The sequence below is a fragment of the Anas platyrhynchos genome, chromosome 2 (assembly GCF_047663525.1).
Source record: "Anas platyrhynchos isolate ZD024472 breed Pekin duck chromosome 2, IASCAAS_PekinDuck_T2T, whole genome shotgun sequence".
Lineage (NCBI taxonomy): Eukaryota > Metazoa > Chordata > Aves > Anseriformes > Anatidae > Anas > Anas platyrhynchos.
The window spans coordinates 116682661-116700833 of NC_092588.1; the positions used below are offsets into that span (position 1 = coordinate 116682661).

Below are 18173 nucleotides of genomic sequence, written 5' to 3' on the forward strand. Positions count from 1 at the left end.
TTCTCTCTCTGAAATCTGTATGAATTAACACCAGAAAGACAGAAATAAAAGAAACAAGTTTAGCAATGTACAGCCTTGTGAATTCCCTCCAAGGAACAAACTTCTTTATTTGAAGCTTTCTAACTTAGTTTTATCCCTAAATGCTGAAGGTATGCTTCCTTCCTCCCATGCAGAGTGACGGTCCATTTTGGATCTGCCAGAAGTATCTTCAGATTATCCTCTGAATCAGACCTTGTTTTGAGGGATCTGTGGTTATCCTTTTTTTTTTTTTTTTTTTTTTTTAAATTTTATAATTGTTCAAGACCTAAAGAGCAACTATGAGTAGTCACTGAACTCTTCATGTCTTGCCACGTATACTGTTATGGTGTGTAGATTTAATTCCATTTTTGGAATGGGATAAGATGTTGGCTTCATGATCTGTAAGAGCGATGTGTAGGGCAAGTCAAACAAAGAGACTATTTTCTCTCTCGTGGTTTGCACAACTCAGTCCGGACTTAAAAACATCTACTGCCATAGTCCTCAAAGTTACTATAACCCCAAAGCCTTTGCAGTATATAAAATAAAGGCCTAATATGAGAGACACAAAGATGTTCTTTTGTCAGTGGGAAACTTAAGTCATTATGTGAAATAAATATTATAAAAAAGATGTTTTTTCTCCATTTTCTCCGGTCTTTGAAAATCATTTTACATTATTTGCTTAAAGTTTATTCACAAGTTGGTGCCACACAATCATGCTAAGCAAGCAGACCTGAAGCTTTATCATGCCATCAAAATTTACTGCCATTTTAGCTGAGAGGAATGTCCTGTAATTATTTTATCTTTGGAATTTAGTAAGGTTTCAGCTATAGGATTTGTGACCTATTTTTAATAATACAAATGTTAAGAGAACATAACAGTACACAGCATCATCTCACCGGATCAAACCATTTATCTTAATTAGAGGCAACCTCTAGGATCTTACAATTAACCACTGGTGATAAAGAAAGAGAAATTGCATGTTCTTTAATGTAAATAGTGTTCATTGGGATCATCTCAAAACGTTGGCAGTGATGAGAGAAAGAGATTCTCCTGGTGGCACTAATTGTGTTTTCATATACATATCATGGTAATGACTGAAAAGCTGCAATTTTCTTATCCATATCTCTGTATTTTATAACAGCATGTAATTAATAGCTGAAATTTAAGCCCTATGCTGAGGGCTACTGATTTGAAGGGTGATACTGTGTTTAGAGCAGTGAGGGAGGAACTGTGCCTTCCTAGCTGATCGTTTTTTTCTGTGTTATCTTCCCTAAATACTGGCCTGTCCTGGGAATCAGATGTCCCTAGCAATAGAGGTTTTTCTGATATCTAGTTCTGTTTCATTCAAATTTAATGTTAATCTTCCAATTGAGAACTCTTCTGAACCGTGGTCTTAGTATAGTTAAAACATTTTAGCACTTAATCTAGGAAGGGCTTTAGTTCTAGTACACTCTGAAGTAAAGTACAGCTGCTAAGTGAAACTCTGATTTCAGGTAGAGTAAATGGGAGGAGTGGACAGGATATTACCTGAACTAGTCCTTGGACTGGGGTCTGATGCAAAAACTAAATGGTTAGACACTTTTCTTCTGGTACCAATCTATGTTTATAAGATACGGTAAATATCTTCGCTGTATTGGATACAGGAATGTTGACTTGGATAACTTCTTAACTATTCAAACACTGAGGTAAAGTGCACTTGCATTTTTTAATCAACAAGGTGTGTCAGTTTGTATAATCTTTATAATTCTATCTGGTAGGAATAATGTAAAACCTTCATTGACTTAAAAAAAAAAAAAAAAAGATAAATTGGCATGGAAGATGCTGGAGTATTTTTGTTACTGAAGTAAAGCTGAACATAGGAACAGAAAACAGGTTCATTAATATGAACAAATGATGAGAGGAATGGAAAAAAAACACTTTAATCTGCTTCTTGTATCTGCTTCTTGTAAGTTAACATCTGTTTTCTGCTTCAGAAGGTATCCTGGGATGGCCTGGGCCCAAGTCACATTCTACAGAGCAACTGAAAAATGGTGCCCTCAGCTCCTTATCATCTGCTAGTGCCAACATTACGTGGGCAATAGTACCATCTGCAACCCAAGATGAACAGACACTACAGCCAAATACAGAGGTAAGCAGGCCATTTCTGTTGTATCTGAGACTTGACATAGATTAGATGCAAACCACGAGGGACAGTGGATGCTTGTATTAATAACTCACTGTGCTTTCTCTTTATGGTACCCTATTTGCTTGAAATAGTTGTTTAAATGCTGGCTTGTGCAAAAGCGCACACTGAAAACTAGAAAAAAATGTTTACATATTGCTCTGTGCTTTTGCTTCTCTGAGGTACTTTGGAGACAGACAGTGGACTGTGGCAAGCATGTAATCTCCTTCTCAGTTGTAAAACCCATTAACACTCTGTCAGCATACATACCTATCTTCTTGGTGATAGAAAGAGCTGCTTGTTTTTTATGCTGGTTTGAGACAGATAGGAGACATTATGACCACAAGATTTGCTTGCTACTTGTTCTTCCATGTTGCTGAGTGCTCTTGTACACCTCTGGGCACAGCTGATTATTCTCTGAGTGGAAGAGCTCTGTATTGCTTTCTGCCCCCTTTTTCTGTTAAGTGATTGTGGGCAAAACTTGCCCATGTCATCCTGCACCAGCCTGTTGATTTGTGCTTTTGTGGCATTTACTTGGTAAAGGGCAGTTCTGAAGCATCGACTCTTTGAGGAGGCTCATAGCTACGTATCAGGCATCTGATGCACTGACAGTCTCTCACCATGCCAAACGTCTCCAGCTTCTGCTGTCTGCTTCTGGATACCAGTGCTGCCCACCCCAGTGCTGCCCACCAGGAAAACACTGCACACTGAGACTTCACAGACTGTTGGGCACCTGGAGCACATGAGACCTGGAGAACTGGAAAGACGTTTTTGAGAGAGCTGAAGAAACCCTTTACGACAAGTGAATGCTCTTTGGCAATTGGAATGGCTTAAATTAAAATATATTGCCTTTAACAAAATGTGTAATGGCTGGGGAGATCAATAAAGCTGTATGGTTTTGCAGTTCTTTCGTAGTATCTTGAGTTGACTACAGTTCAAAAGATCCTGGGCTAAACTAGATTTCTTACAATATTACGTGTTACTTTGGTACTCTTCCAGGTTTGTCCGTAGACAGTAATTTCAAATTCTGTTACAATGTCCAGTACTCTCAATGTTTAAATTAATTATATTTGTTTCTTACTAGGAGGTTGTGTCATTTCTTTTTGATATAAGTCAACTGCAATTCTTCATGTCTTCTTAAGACAAGTGACATTTAAGAATATTGTTTTGAAAGTTACTTCTTTACTCACTGATAAATCTAATGAAACAAATTGCAGCTTATTTTTTTTAGAGGATCATTTTGCAGTTGAACTGAGCCATTTATGACTTGTTTTCAATTACTGTCTTTTTTCAGTCTCAGCTCCTCCCCTTCTTCTGCTGATGGGAGATACTGAGTTACGCATGCTTTGCTCGTGGAACTCATAATTTATTGAGATAGGAGCACCCTTGGAGAGATTAATATAATAAGCAAGGGAGCGTAACACTGTTTTTAGTACAGAATACTCAGTGCTTTGTGGGACATCTTCCTGAAATCAGCAGCTTGCATTTCGACCCTCTGGGGCATTAGCCCTTAAAAAAAGGAAAGATTTTTAGGTTATATAAAGCTCACCTGAGGATTGTGTTTTTGGCATAAGCAGTAGGTAGCATCTGGATTCGCACATGTAGTTTTTGTTATGGTAGTACAATTTGTCAAGCAGAAATTTGGGTTTGCACCAGAAAATGGCTTGAATGGGGGGATTCATTACTGAAAGCTCTGTCCAAAGCTATATCTCTTCCACAGTGTCTTTGTGTGCTTCATGCCACCCAAGACTGATACTGTTGACTCAGAAATTGAAGTGTTCTTTCAAAAGTACCTGATAGATTTTCAATTTTGATCAAGTCACCAGTGTGCTATTGGAAGACTGAAGCACAAAACCGGAGTTGTGGAAGAGGTGAACAGTTGCATCTAACGTAAGTTAGGGCTTTTGTTGTTTTCATGTTCAGCTTCAGATCTAGCAATTTATCATGCCCTGTTATGGTTATACCTCTTTGGATTGCTGGGGTCAGATCTTTGCCTGGGAGAAGAGATCAAGTTTTTCTAGAACGCTGCAGGTTTTCTACCCAGCTGTATAACCTGAGCAAAGTGTCAAACGGGGCTGGAGCTTCCTGGTGCTGTGACTAGAGAATGGAGGATTGGAGAAGAACAGGCTTTGTAGAAGAGAAAAATCTTTTGAGCAATTGTTATCTTGCTAAGGATGTTACCTGACCCAGACAGTCACCCACGAGGTGGTGTCTGACTTTTTTTAAATATAATTTGCCAAGCTATCAAAGGTGTTCTACTTAACGCTTTTTTAAAAATTCCACATGTCCATTTCAGCATATTTTCAAATATATTCTGTCCTGTCGTGTCTGAGTAAGAGTGACACTAAGTACCCGGTTTACATTCAAAAATATAAAAAGCAGTGATTGTGCTATTACTTAGTATGTGAGATTATATATAAAAGCAACTGCAAATCACCATATTCCACTTATTTCCTGGTCCAGATGCATCCTTGTTAGTAATGGCAGTGACATCAGCAGGGAATGAGATAATGCATCTAGATGTCATCGTTAAGAAACTCGTGATGTTGAAGACCCTGACTTTTTTTTGTTTATTTGGTAGTTGCTTTTAGGTGTGGAAGGAAAAAAAGAGGAATCCACAAGTGTCATTCAAACAATGCTCAGTTCTCTCAATGATTTTCTTCAAAAAGAAAGGAAAAAAACACCACCACAAAAAAAAAAACAACACCCCACACCAAAACCAAACACAAAATAACAACAATTTAATCCCTGGCTGATCCTCATCTCTCTAGAAGTTGATAGTGTGTAAATGGGGCTAGCTTTCAAAATATCCCTGCCAGAAGTGATCCTTAATTTTAAAGAAGTCATGGCAAGAGAGTGCTGGTTTGTCTTTCAGTGCTGTCAAAACTAATTCTGGTTTCTTAAAACTAATTCTGGTTTCTTCTTTGACCATGCCTTGACTTTCTTAAAAGAAAGGATTTTGTATTTTTACGCTATTTCCTCTGTCCCTTAGAAGCTATACCCCAAAGAAATGGGAGAGAGCTTTTTGGCTGACATTCAGCGTAATGTATTAGATGCACCAACTAAACAAATTGTGAATTGACCTGCAGTCTGAAATAGAAAACACCATTAAGCTGCTGCCCTTGACGAACAACCGACTTGGCTACTTCTCTTCTAGAACGTTACTTATAAGGAAATGATCATTTTAGGTATGTGGATCAGCGGTGATCTTAAGAGGAAAAAAAAGATGTTTGTTGTACTGGTGGGGGGGACTATCGGGAATCTTCCCTGATCTAGGAGGCTGCTGCTGGCAGCAGTTTCCTGGCAACATGGCCAAGTTGCTGAATGTGTTTAGTGATAGTTATGTTAATTCTCAGCACAGCATGTAGAGGCTTTGTAGCACTGCATTAAGAAACATCATTAACAAACCAATGACTTGTTTTTTTTTCTGCATTTTTTAATATGTTTATGAAGAAAGCATGGATCTTTAGAATACCCCTCTAGAATAACAAGGCACACCTGATGCAATTTCACTTTAATACATAGGCATTCTTTAGGGGTATAAGTTCAAGAGTTGAGGTTTGATACCATATATAACTGAAGGAAAACATTTCTTTTTAGGTGGTCACACAATTAGGGTTTCAGGTTGGAATTTCTCCCCCGGTGAAATAATGTAGCAGCTAAAGAGTCTTATTTCTTAAACAATGTGTTGGTGTTCACTTGCTTTTGTTATTAAGGGTGTTTCTTGCGTCTAAGTATAGGGATATCATTTGAGATATTGCTTAAACTAACTGAAAAAATAAAAGATCTTGTAGCAAAAATTATTTTCACGTGTATTTTCTTGCCTATATTATCATCTCCTTTGTTGTTACTGTTGGTGTTACTGGTTTTTCTTCCCAAATTAAATTTGCATTTTAGGGTTGTGATATGGGACAGCATTAGCTTACAGCCTGACATCTTAACTGGAGGAAGTAACCACTGACAGTGAAGTGAAGATGTCTTTCATTTTTCATACTTTCATACTTCAAATCTTTAAGTTTTTATTTAATTCACACTTTTGGATGTTTTTGGTCAGTCTACCTGAAACATCAGGCACAAGTAGGAATAAGGGCTGATCTGAACGGAGCTATTCTACATCAGGTGTGAGATGACTTAAAATACATTTAGTGCATACCCTAATGAAGCTGGTTGGACTTTTTGGTTTAAGCTATAATTTCAAGGTATTGTATAGGATTTTTCCTGTAAAGCAGAACAGGCTGAGTAGGCCTGTGGACGAGATTCAGAATGGTGATGTGAACTTGATCCTCGTTCAGTCTGCAGCAAACAATGACCTGCTTGCTTCATGTAATGGTTTACAGTTCTGCAATTTCTTTCTAAAAGCCTTGACATTGATTAGTTTTGAAATACTGAGTCTCATAATAAATTCAATTGTAATAACTTTGTGCTTTAGCAGAATAAAGTTGTGAATCACTTCCATGTGAGCACTGCTCTTCCAGTTCAACTAATTGTTGTCTTGGGTGTCAGAATTCCCCTCCTGAGCAAACAAAATGTGACTGCAGGCCCAAATACTTCCCCTGGCAGCCAAACACAAATGGGAAACAGGCTGTTCGTATGGGAGACCGGAGAGGGAAGGAGTAATTTTCTTTAGATCTATCAGTTTAGTTAAGAATTATTACAAAAATCATGCTGTAGCTACATCTGCAATTTAGCTCTCTTGATGTGATGTTTATGCCTTAACTTGCCATGCCAGCTGATTCCTACTGTCCTGGAGATCTGGCATCTCTGCAGTCTCTCTGCCTTCCTGTCCCAAACTTTCTCTTGCTTGTGTGCGTGAGAACTGTACACATGTTCCATACTGAGGTGTCTTTTTAATAGGATTGAAGTTTTAGCTCTCTAGGATCGAGGCTTAGCTCTGATTATCTAACCAGGTTTTAATTGTGATAGTGCCTGTCAGTCCGGCACAAGTGCAGTCAACTCCAGATCATCAAGGGTGTTTCTGTCCCCTGTATGATCTGAACTTTAATATTTTTAGCTGTAAGAAGGAACCGTGCTATTCACAGCGGAGGCACTGAACTGTTTTGTTCTTCATTTTAAAAGACTGTGTTTTTGTCTAATCTCTTCACATAATAGGTTCTTTCTGGCTGAAGTTGTTTTCTATCTTTAAATTAGTATGGATCCTAATACAATGATATTTCATCCTCTGCAGAGCCCTTTAGCCTTTGGAGCCATTACAGACTGTGTGCTAAGAAATAATTTCAAGTGTTTCTGTAATTTTAGAAACTAAGCGAGATACAAGAAGTGATCTCTAATTCAATATTACCTTTTCTGTAGGTATCTGACTCTTGGCAGACCTGTCCAAGACGCTGTTTCCTACTGTAATTTTTTCCTCGTGTTTCCTAGTTCCTTTTTGTCCTTGACATAAATGTAATTAATGTTGGGAGATCAGCTTAGCAATGAGCATACAGTGCTAGCCACAAGTAATGGAAAGTAATGCAGTAATGGAAAGAAAACAGATCAGGGTGGGAAAGGAATATTTGCAGTATTACAAAGTCCCTTTTCGTTGTTTGATACTGACATTACAGGATTTCTGAGCATGTTCTGCTTTTTGCTTTCTGCGTGATTAAGTACTTTTTGGGCTGAAGAGCACGGTAAATGGCCTGTAATGACTTGGATAGATAAATTTAACCTCTGGGCAAAGATGTTACCAGTTAATCCATTCACTATCAGACCATCTGAAAAATGAACTCTGAGATAATCAATTGAAAATTTCCAGGGAAGGTATATTTAGGGATTAAATGTACAATTATACTAAAAGTAGAATTAAATGACCGTAAGCCTGCTACAGCAGCACTGATAGACAGTGACTAAGATAATCTAACTAATCTTGATTTTTTTTTATTTTGTTGGTTAGGCTTCTGGAGTAGTTACTGTGTCAGCAAACAATCTCTAGTAGAACCTTTTATGTAAATAGTAGGTGCAAATTAATCTCCTGCAGAAGCCCTTGCATTTCTGTTGAATCAGTCCAACACTCAAAATGCATGTACTCCATCTAATATCTGTAAGATATATTTAAGAGTAATATTCTACTTAAAATAAAAAGAAGCTAATACAAAATTTACATCTAATTTGATTAAACATGAGGCTCTGATTCATTTGGTATTCCACAATAACCAGTGAATTTCAATGAAAATTAATCATTGGAATATAAAGAATTCAGGTTCCCTTGCAGTAAAGTTTAAAAACTGAGTTAAAATGGATTGATTGCTTATTCTGCTCATTATAAAACTTGTGCCCTCTGCAGAACTAGCTCCAAAGCCAATATTAATTTTATTTCAAGAAGGTGCACTAATTGATTTGTCGTGTGTTAATTGATTTGCTTTGTGCTGTCAGTTTTATTTCTTAGCATGTTTATAGAGGCGTGCTTGGCCACACTGTCTATTAGTAAGCTTACCCAGCTCATTAAGGCTATCAGTAACTTAATTAGACTTCAGTAAGTTGGGTTGAACTCTTTTACAAAGACTATTTGTCTCAGGTTGGAATTGCTTTATGTTGCTAAGTGAAGCATCATCCAAACTGGCCCCAGCTGTTTCATCTATAGCCTCTCTGCATGGCCTGTTGCAGTATTTGACCATCCTTGTGGTAATTTTTTCTTTCCAATATCTATTTGGAATTTCCTGTGCTTGTCTGTTTCCTGTCGTCCTATTGCTATGCACCTCTGAGAAGATGCATACTCTGTCTTGGGACCTCCCGGCATTTTCTAAGTTTATAAATTGATATAGTGTGAAAACATTCTAGAAAGAATATGATTCCTCCTTTGACTTGTGACTTTTTTTTTAATTTTTATGGTATTGTTTATAGGTCATAAGCTGTAAAGGCAGTGCTTTCCAACTATCAGATACGAGACCTGCATTCTGATAACCAGTGACTGCTTGCTCTGGAGTCTGAACAAGTACCTGAGCCTTTCTCTGGTCAAAGCAGAACATTAAAGCGCTAGGGATTCTGTTGATGTGAAAGTTTGAGTGTGATGCCTTTCCTTACTAGCATGCTGTATGGGATGGTGGGTGACTAACACTACTGCTGAGTACCTTACCAAAAAAGTGTTTGTCTTTCCCTTCTTTGTTGGGGATGAGAGGCACGTTGCTCCCAGTTCTTCAGGTTTCTCCCCAAGGATCTCAGTCTAGAGAGGATACCTTCTAATACAGAAGGAAGTCTACAGAGTAAAGTCTTCTGCCATGCTTTCCTCCATGTTCCTCCCTTTGTTCCTAGTTCCCCAAAATTACAGGTGTATGTGACTTTCAGACCCCTCACAGTCTCTAAAGTTTTGCCTGGCTGGTGTTGGGAGTCTGGCCTTGCCACACCGTAGTCTGCAAGCTTGTAAAGGATAAGTAACTTATTTTGAATAGTGTTTGATGCTGCATTTACAGTCATCATGCTTCTAAAAATTTGATTCTCAAAACAAATCCGAGTATCTTTTGGGAAGTTTTGCTTCACTAATGACTTTCAAGCATTAGAAATAGGTTTTGCTGGAATTCTTTATTTTGTGATAGTGTACTATTTTTCTTGTGTTTTTAGATTAGCATAAAATTCACAATCGAGGTTTACACTAGCCTTCACATTTCTTTGCCTCTATTTAGGACAAGTCAGTGGGGCTTTTCTCTTTGAACATTTTTCTTTCTTTGTTCTTCATGTTGCTGTTACTTTTTTCCTCTTTTTTGATGATACCAGTGATGAAAAATATTTATTTGCAGTTCTTACAGAATTTATGCAATACTATAAAGTCCTCTGGTGTTCTAGGATTCACATTAAACAGTGTTGTAATTCAGTAGCTCTCATTTAATGAGAGATGCTCACAAGATGCACGGACTGGTACCGATACTTAATCTTTTCTGTGGAGTCTGTGCTTAGGAATGAGCTGCTTTTCAGTACTGACTGAAAAGTACTGCTTTTGGTTTATGGAAGTGAAGCTAAGCAAGAGGAATTTTCCATATGAAGAAGATATGAACATATAGGGGAAAAAAGGTGTCCAACAAACATGATTTAGTGCATAACAGGATTACAGTACTGTAGGTAACCCAACTGAGGATCTCTGTGTTTAAAAGGATGTTGACTGATGATGATTACTTTATTCTAAATTATTCTAAAGAAAATGTAATCACTTCCATAGTTTGTTTCTAGTATATTTTTCTGAAGGCTTACACAGGCTATAATGCAACATGGATGTAGATTCCTTGTGTTTCACGTGACATGCATTTTTTCATAACAAACCAAAGCTTTTTATTCTTAAATCTCTTTGTTATCTGGTCCTCTCTACTGTTATATCATTATATTTACCACCCAAATATGGTCACAGGTCAGAGTTCAAGCAGTTCTCCAGAGCAGGAGAAGTTTTCTGAGTTTGTTCTTTTTGTATAAAAAGACCTCTGCTCCCAGAGGTTCTGAAAAAATAACAGGTGTGTGTTAGTGAAGCTGTCATAATAGTGAATATCCAGATAATGTTCTTGCCTTCAGATGCCTGGCAGATTGCTTTTGCTGGGAAGGAAAAGATTACAGACCTTTTTGTCACCTAAGATACAGGTTTTGTGATTATTCCCACTGCTTGCATCATCTGTATGTCAGCTTGTCTGCATTTACCTAGGTATTAGTATCAAGATGCATTTCTGCACAATGGACTTCGCCTACTACTTTCGTAGTGAAGGATCTCCTGAAATGAGCAAGGTATTACTGGAGTCACTAAATGACTGAATGACTGCTCTTACTTGATGCATCTAAAATCTTGTGTGACAGAGAGGTTGTCCACACTGCCACACTGCCATCCTTGCGCTTGTCCTTAGCCAGAGAGATATTCAGAACATCCAATGTTTGTAGCCTATTCTAATGAAAACAAACAAAACCAAAATAAAAACAACTCACAAAATACGTGGAAAAAAATCGATACACAAAAAAATTAGATATTTTAATTGATAGTCCTGTTTGAAGAATAGTATTTTCTCTGGATATCTGAATTACCATTCACAAATAACAGCTTTGGTAAGAAATCAATTTCTGGGCTCTTTGTAGGCATTATTAAGTGATGCAAACTTTTTCTGCCAAATATTCTGTGCTTTTACTTACCAGTGATGAACTATATATCCAGGATAATACAAATTTTCAGTCCTCCCTCTCATGCTCCAAAACTAAATGCAGCAGTTCCCTATCCAGACAGGTACATGTGGATTATTTTTCTTGGTATCTGTAGTTTAGGTAAGTAGAAAATATGTCTATTATGTCATTTTTCCTTCATGCAGTTGGAAGGAGGAGAAATCAACTGTCTTGGTGATGGGATCTGTATGTAGATGACTCGCAAAGCAAAAAGATATTTTTTCTTGCAAGACTGTTATGTATAAGTTATAGCACGCTTACTTCTTAGTAGTAAAATCCTTCTCATTTGATTATCATCCTCTGGTATTTGTATTCATATTTTAGACATTATCTTAACTCTAATTTCCATTCATCGGTATTAAATCTAGGAAAAGTGGTTAAAGTGGTTTGTCTCCCCCTTCCTGAGGTGGTAGACTTCTTGTATATTAATAGTGTGGAAAAATTTTCCCAGCAATTAAAGCCAAAGCTGGTGACAAATGTAGCAGATGGGACAGCTCCTATGAAATACTCAGAATAGATGAAGAAAATCAGCTGAGCCTCACCTAATTTTGCTACTTTTTAGAGAACTTTTTGAGGATGAAATTAAGGTGTATGAGCTGCAATAAGTTCTGCTTTCTAAAGTCCCCATTTAAGATCTGCTTGTACATATGATATGGAGGCTGAGGCTGAAGCAACGAATAACCTGAGTTCACCCTAGCCCTGCTTTTCCAGCCCTCTTCTTTCCCCTCCTATGCATTTAGGTTGTGTAATGGCGTGGTGATAACTGTTGTGACAAGTCTTTTCTGTTTTGTTTTATTTGGAGTGTTCTTGAAGGGGAGAAAAGCCTATTTAAGGAGATGCAGGAGCTTGCTGGATATATTTAAAAAAAAAAAAAGTGTTGGTACCTTATGGATAAGCTTAAACGTGTTAATCTGTAAACTACGATGCATTTGGAAGTTAGAGAAGTGCTTAGATGATAGTGATTTCTGTCTTTCTCATGTGTTTGAAGTAAGTGCGTTGTTTGTTTCAATATTTAGGTTAACGTCAACTGAAATTTTCTATTTGATAACTGTTCATTTCAGTGTTTTATATGGGAATTACTCTTTTCACAGCACATTAATATGCTAGTCTGTATATAAAATAGTTTAATAAATGCAACTTACTGGACAAGCTAAATCAAACTCAAATCACTGCCAGTGATGGATGGGGTGCAGTAAGCTCACGTTTTTCTATCAGGTGCATGCCACAGCTGGTAGAAAATGCAATTAAATATTTCAAAGGTGTACGTGCTGGAAAAAGATGTGTGACACATGCAGTTTTGTACAGTTGTGTCAATTCTGATACAGCGACAAGCTCTGCAAGAAGCCGACAGCTCATTATTTATTACCACTTTTGGGGGATTGTTAATGTATTTACTGTACAAAGAGAACTCTAATTCTGGGGTTGAGATGAGTGAACGTCGTCTGGAGCCAATTTGTCACATTAGTGTAAATATTCTAAAACTCTCTGGCCTTACACAGAGTTATATTTAATCTTACACCCACAGAAAACCTGTTTGCAATCTCGCAAGTTACACAAATGCAAATGTAAATGATGCTTGTAAACCTATATCATTATGAAGGGAGTCTGGAAATTAAAACGAAGCCTTTGACTTTTATGTGCACTAGTAGAACTAATTGTAATCAGATGACTCTACAGAAAATACAGCATTACTTGCCTAGTCTGAGAATGCTAATTCTGTTTAATGTTGATTCTGAACAAGCCCTGCAACTGATTTATTCCACCTTTCTCTCAGTGCAGAAGTGTTTTGTACAGTGTTACTCTGTAGTATCATTTGGCAATTCTTTTGAATATAGAAAGACTTAAGGGCTAATTCTGTTGCAATATAATGAAATTGTGCCTTTTTATGCAGATGTCTTAAGCTTATGAGAGTTATCCTCTTGCTCCTGACTACAGTTCTTGTACTGTATGAAAGCTTTTCTATGTCTTAATAAAAATTCTTAAAATACTTTGGTCCAGTTACACGAGGAATTGCCTTATGAGTCTTGTGCAAGTCCTTGGTGTGTCCCTGTTAGGATGCATATGGTCTCTGCTTATTATGATTGTGGAGTGCTTACTACTGTGATGGAGCAAAGGCTGAGTTCTTCCATGCCTTCTTTGCCTTATTCCTTACTCTATGATCAGCCTTCAGGAATTCCAGGCCTCTGAGAAGGTACTAAGGAAGGAAGATGCACTCTTGGTGAGGACCAGGAGCACTTAAACTGAAAGGACATAAATCTGTGGGGCCTCACAGGGTACATCTATGAGCGTGGAGGGAGCTGGGCAATATAATTGCAGGGTCACTGTCTATTATCTTTGAAGGGTCGTGGTGACTGGGAGCGGTTCATGAAGATGGGAAGAAAGTAAATGTCGCGCTTTCTTTGAGAAGGGCAAGAAGGAAAATGTGGGGAACTGCAGGTTGGTCAGTCTCACCTCAATCCCTGGGAAGGTGGTGGAATAACTAACCCTGGATGCAATTTCCAAACAGAAAAACATGACCAGGAGTAGGCAGGTTGGATTTACAAATTTGCATGCTCTATCAATATGGTAACCCACAACAAGGTGACTGGCTTGGAGGATGTGGGGAGGGCAGAGAGGACTGACAGCCTTCTGGGCTGCATTAGGAGGAGTGTCGCCAGCAGGTCAAAGAAGTGACCCCTTTCCCTCTGCACAGCACCGATGAGGCCACATCTGCAGTGCTGTGTCCAGTTTTGGGCTCCCCACTACAAGAAAGACATGGCCTTTCTGGAGCAAGTCCAGTGCTGGGCCACTATGGTGGTTAAGGGACTGGAGCATTCACGTCATGAGGAGCTGAGATAGCTGGGACTGCTCAGCCTGGAGAAGAGAAGGGTCAGGGGATCTCATCAACAGCTGTAAGTACCTGATGGGCTGGTGTGAAGAGCAAGGAGCTGGACTCTCCTTCAGTGATGCGACGAGAGGCAATGGGCATGAGAAGGACAGCGTGAACCTCAGAAAACACTTCTTTAATGTCAAGGGCTTCAAACAGTGCCACAGGTTGCTCAGAGGTGTGGAGTCTCTCCATCTCTACTCAAAACCCAACTGGACACAGTCCTGGGCAACCAACTCTAGCTGGTTTGGACTAGTAAGCATCTCTTCTGACCTAAATGATGCAGTGATTCTGCAGCTTTTGTTTTCTACAACCTCCTACCTCACTCCCCAAATACACTAGATAAGATCTATACCATGCTCTGTTGCATGATACGACGTGTGAAGCATGTTGGAAATTGAGCCCCGAGCCTTAGCACTGAGCTAATTATCTAAAATCGATTTGCAGCACAACAGAGAACATTTGAAAAAATTGAAATGTGTGGAAGAGGCTTTGGAAGAAGAGAGGGAGTTTTGCCCTTTGATAGAAACAAACTCTTAACTCCGTGATTCTACCCCAGGGTCGTGCAAATGTCTTTTTCCTGAGGAATTTTAAAAAATGCAGCGTTTCCTTCAGCAGCTGTTACTTTCCCGTACAGATTTCATCTTAACAAAGAATCATCATGTCGTCTGATGAAGACCGCTGACGAGAACATCAGTTTCTTATCCCAGCAGATGACCTTTCTAAATTAATTGAGCCCAGTTCCAATGAAGCGACTTGTTTATAATGGGTCACTTCGAGAGCGTGTTTTCACGTCTTCTGCTTTTAAACTCTGAAGCAGGAAGCTTAAAACCTTACGACATATTTCTAGAAGTGGCCTGCTGTTTTCATTCAGGTTTTTCTGAAGAATCATGGTACTTCAGCCCACTGTTGATTAAAATGAGTTTAAATGTAGGCTGCCCTTTGGTACTTGCTCGTAAAAGGTTCAGTATTTGATTCCCAGGGTTGGCCCCCAAGCCCAGCTCTGTTGTTTGTTCCCAGCCTGGGCTGCACGGCTCAATAGCTTTTACTTTAGGCACTGACCACACGGGAATGGAGCAGCTCACTGCTTTCCTAGTTCAGCTTTGCAATTTTATTTTACAAGGGGGAAAAAAAAATCAGTTGTATGTGTAATAATTCAGAAAAGCTGCCATTAAAGGATAATCAGTGTAATCTTCCGCATTCTGCTGAGTGCTTACGTGGAGGTTTTTATACTGAAGTGCATACTATTTTCTGTTCAAAGAAGAAGAAATAAAAGCCTGGTTGTACTTTCGTGGCATTTTAAAGATTCAGAAGCTTTGTATTTTGTGGCTGCATGTCCCAACACCCTATGTTGTGCTTAGGTGGTGGTGTGTGTTTTTGTTGTTGGTTTGTTTGCTTGAAGAAAGTTTGCATTTGTTGAAAACCAAATTTCTGTTTTCTGTACCTTAGAACAGCAAATGAAAAGAAGAAAATATGTGAAGGATATTGCTTACTGAAGGTGACTGCCATTCAGTTACAGTGACGAAAATTTTAACCTGCCACTTAAATTCTTATTTCCTTGGAAAATGAGAAAGGCTGCAGACAACTGATGTCATTCTGCACGCACTGGAGCTCGCTAGTGTGTTGAAAGCTCTTGTGGTAATGAGTAGAGCAATGGGATTTTCAGTGCCCTTGCACATCTTAAAATAGCTAAGATAATTAAAACTACAGTCTTTATTGCAGAATGGTCATTAAACACGCTTGATCCCAGTGTTACGATGTACTGATTACCCTCCCTGATGAGCAGCAAGTCATTTAAAACAATGCAAAAACCTCTTTCCTAAACAGCCAGACTGCTTCTAGAGCTGCTCCCTCCTGCTGTGTATGTTTTGTCCAGGAGCAACCAGGGGCAGTTGTTTTGTCAGGAGCACTTTGAAAGGCGCAGAAAGGTAATACCTGCTTTAGCAGGCAGGAAGGAAGGGTTTCTATCCCTGGCTGAATGTGCAGGCTTCAGAAGCAAAAGGAAATTCTCTGTATTTTTCATTCTGTGACCTAGTTGATGTGTTGATTGTTGATTTTCTGATGCTGTTAATATTAGAAGTTACGGAGCTGTTATATGTTAACTTTAAAGCTTGTTACCTGTTAGCACTTTGTCTCTGTCTCTCTGTCTCTCTTTCTCCATCATTCTGCCCCCAGTCCACCCCTGGAGAGCAGCCCACCGGGATATCCTCTGGGAAACAGCAGCAAGGTTTTCCCCGTTGGAGCTGTTTGCAGCTAAGCTCCCTGAGCTCAGTGCCATGTGACTAGAAATGCAAGGAGCAGATTGACATCCAGCACACACTCTCAAACTCGTTGGATATCAAGGATAAAAAAAAAAAAAGGGGGTGGGAGTGAGGAAGGGAGGTTCCCTTGCTTTTCCCTCGCACTATTAATTCCTGCTGGAGCTTGTTTGCCGCGAGCTCGGTTCATGGCAGTAGCAGAAGAAGCAGTGCTTATTCAGCTCGGTGCTCTCAATGAGGTCAAGCTGGATCAAAGGGAAACCTCCTGTGGAAACGCCTGCTGTAAGTTCTGCTTTTTCCACAGTCCCTCCAGATGAATTATAGCCCCGACAACGGGACCGGGCTCTGCTGTTTTGTGTCTCCCCGACTGATAATTTTGGATGAGATTGTCAGGCTTTCTGTTGATTGAACCTGTCAATAAGGCATCAGCTTCTGTGTGTTTTGGGAGGAAAGTGCTTACCGTTCTGTTCTTTTAATTGCTGAGGGAGTGGGAAGAGGAAAGTGGGGTTTTGTCCTTTTGAAAAGCACCAAGCTGTCGAGGTTACAGCTCTCCAGCTTCTGTTTTACGTAAGCTACATATTCTACTTTCTAAAAAAAAAAAAAAGAAAGTAATTGCAAAGTGTCTTTTAAATGGCCTTGGATTTCACCAAATAGGTATGCTTTTGTGAATAGCCACCTGAACATGTATTTAATTAAAAAAAAAAAAAGTTTTTTTTTTGTTTTCAAAAGGAAATAAAAATTTAATTAAAATCTTGGAAATGTACAGTAAATAAATTTCTGAAGCACTCTCATTACACAAGCTGTTGTTCACCTGAGGGATCTCTAATGTGATTGTTCAGAAATACTTTCTCTGAGACCTCATTTTGACTATCAGCTATTTTTAATGAAACTTTTCAGTTGCCAAGACTTTCAGTGAACTGAAAACCTTCCCCTTTAACGCAGCAAGCTGGCTGTTCCTGCAGGAATGTGCTGCTTAGCATGAAGGAATTCCCACTTCTGCAGGTAGTTACAGCACGGACTCCTTGGGGAATAATGAAATTCTGGACTGTACATTTTTCAGCTGCATAACCCAACTTTTTATTTTTATTTTAAAGACAAAGTTACCTGAGGATGCATCTGGAAGGCTTGCAGAGCGGTTTCGGTGGATTGAACAAAAAAAAACCACCACCTGTTTGGGCTGTTATTGTTAATATATTGGAAACTCTGAAGGGAAATAAAGTGTCACAAATCATTAGCCCTTTCTGTTGTCAAGTTCCTCTTGAAGGGAGACATCATGATGCCTCTCTCTTGATCTTCAGCTGTCTGGAAAATGGGCAGCATTGCTATTGTGCTGTGATATTGTGCATAACGCTGCAAATGTCATAAAGACCCATGGCATTGACTTACCCCCAGTAATCTAATTGTCTCATTTCTTTATTTTATTTATTTATTTATTTATTCTCTCCAAAAGTCATGTACTTTATAGTCTCTGTCTTCTTCTGTTGATAGTCTTTGCTGTAGTGGTCGATGAGCAGTGATTAACGTTTTATTTGAGGCTTACCTAAATATCTAACTTCAGAACTTGGATAGAGGAAAGGAGGGGAAAAAAGTGAAATCAGGTCATGCAATACCTGGGTGAGAATTGTGCATATTTGCTGGAGAGGTTTACAAAAACTTCTTGAAGACTCATTTTCAATTGTATGCCTCTATTTAATAAAAAGAAAAGCTGTTACTTTAATGTGCTATGACTTTTTTATTTTATTTTTTGGCTGAC

General features: G+C 38.8%; 1 protein-coding gene across 3 annotated transcripts in view; it reads left to right on the forward strand.

The window, feature by feature from the left end:
- The window catches only part of OSBPL10 (oxysterol binding protein like 10), a 109529-nt gene that overhangs the window by 69497 nt on the left and 21859 nt on the right, over positions 1 to 18173 (forward strand). For 2 of the 3 annotated variants that reach the window (XM_072033446.1, XM_027451100.3), the window contains exon 6: positions 1992 to 2146. In XM_072033446.1, coding sequence (XP_071889547.1) covers positions 1992 to 2146 — 155 coding nt within the window. The remainder of the gene's footprint in view (positions 1 to 1991; positions 2147 to 18173) is intronic. The other variant, XM_027451101.3, reaches the window with a different exon arrangement.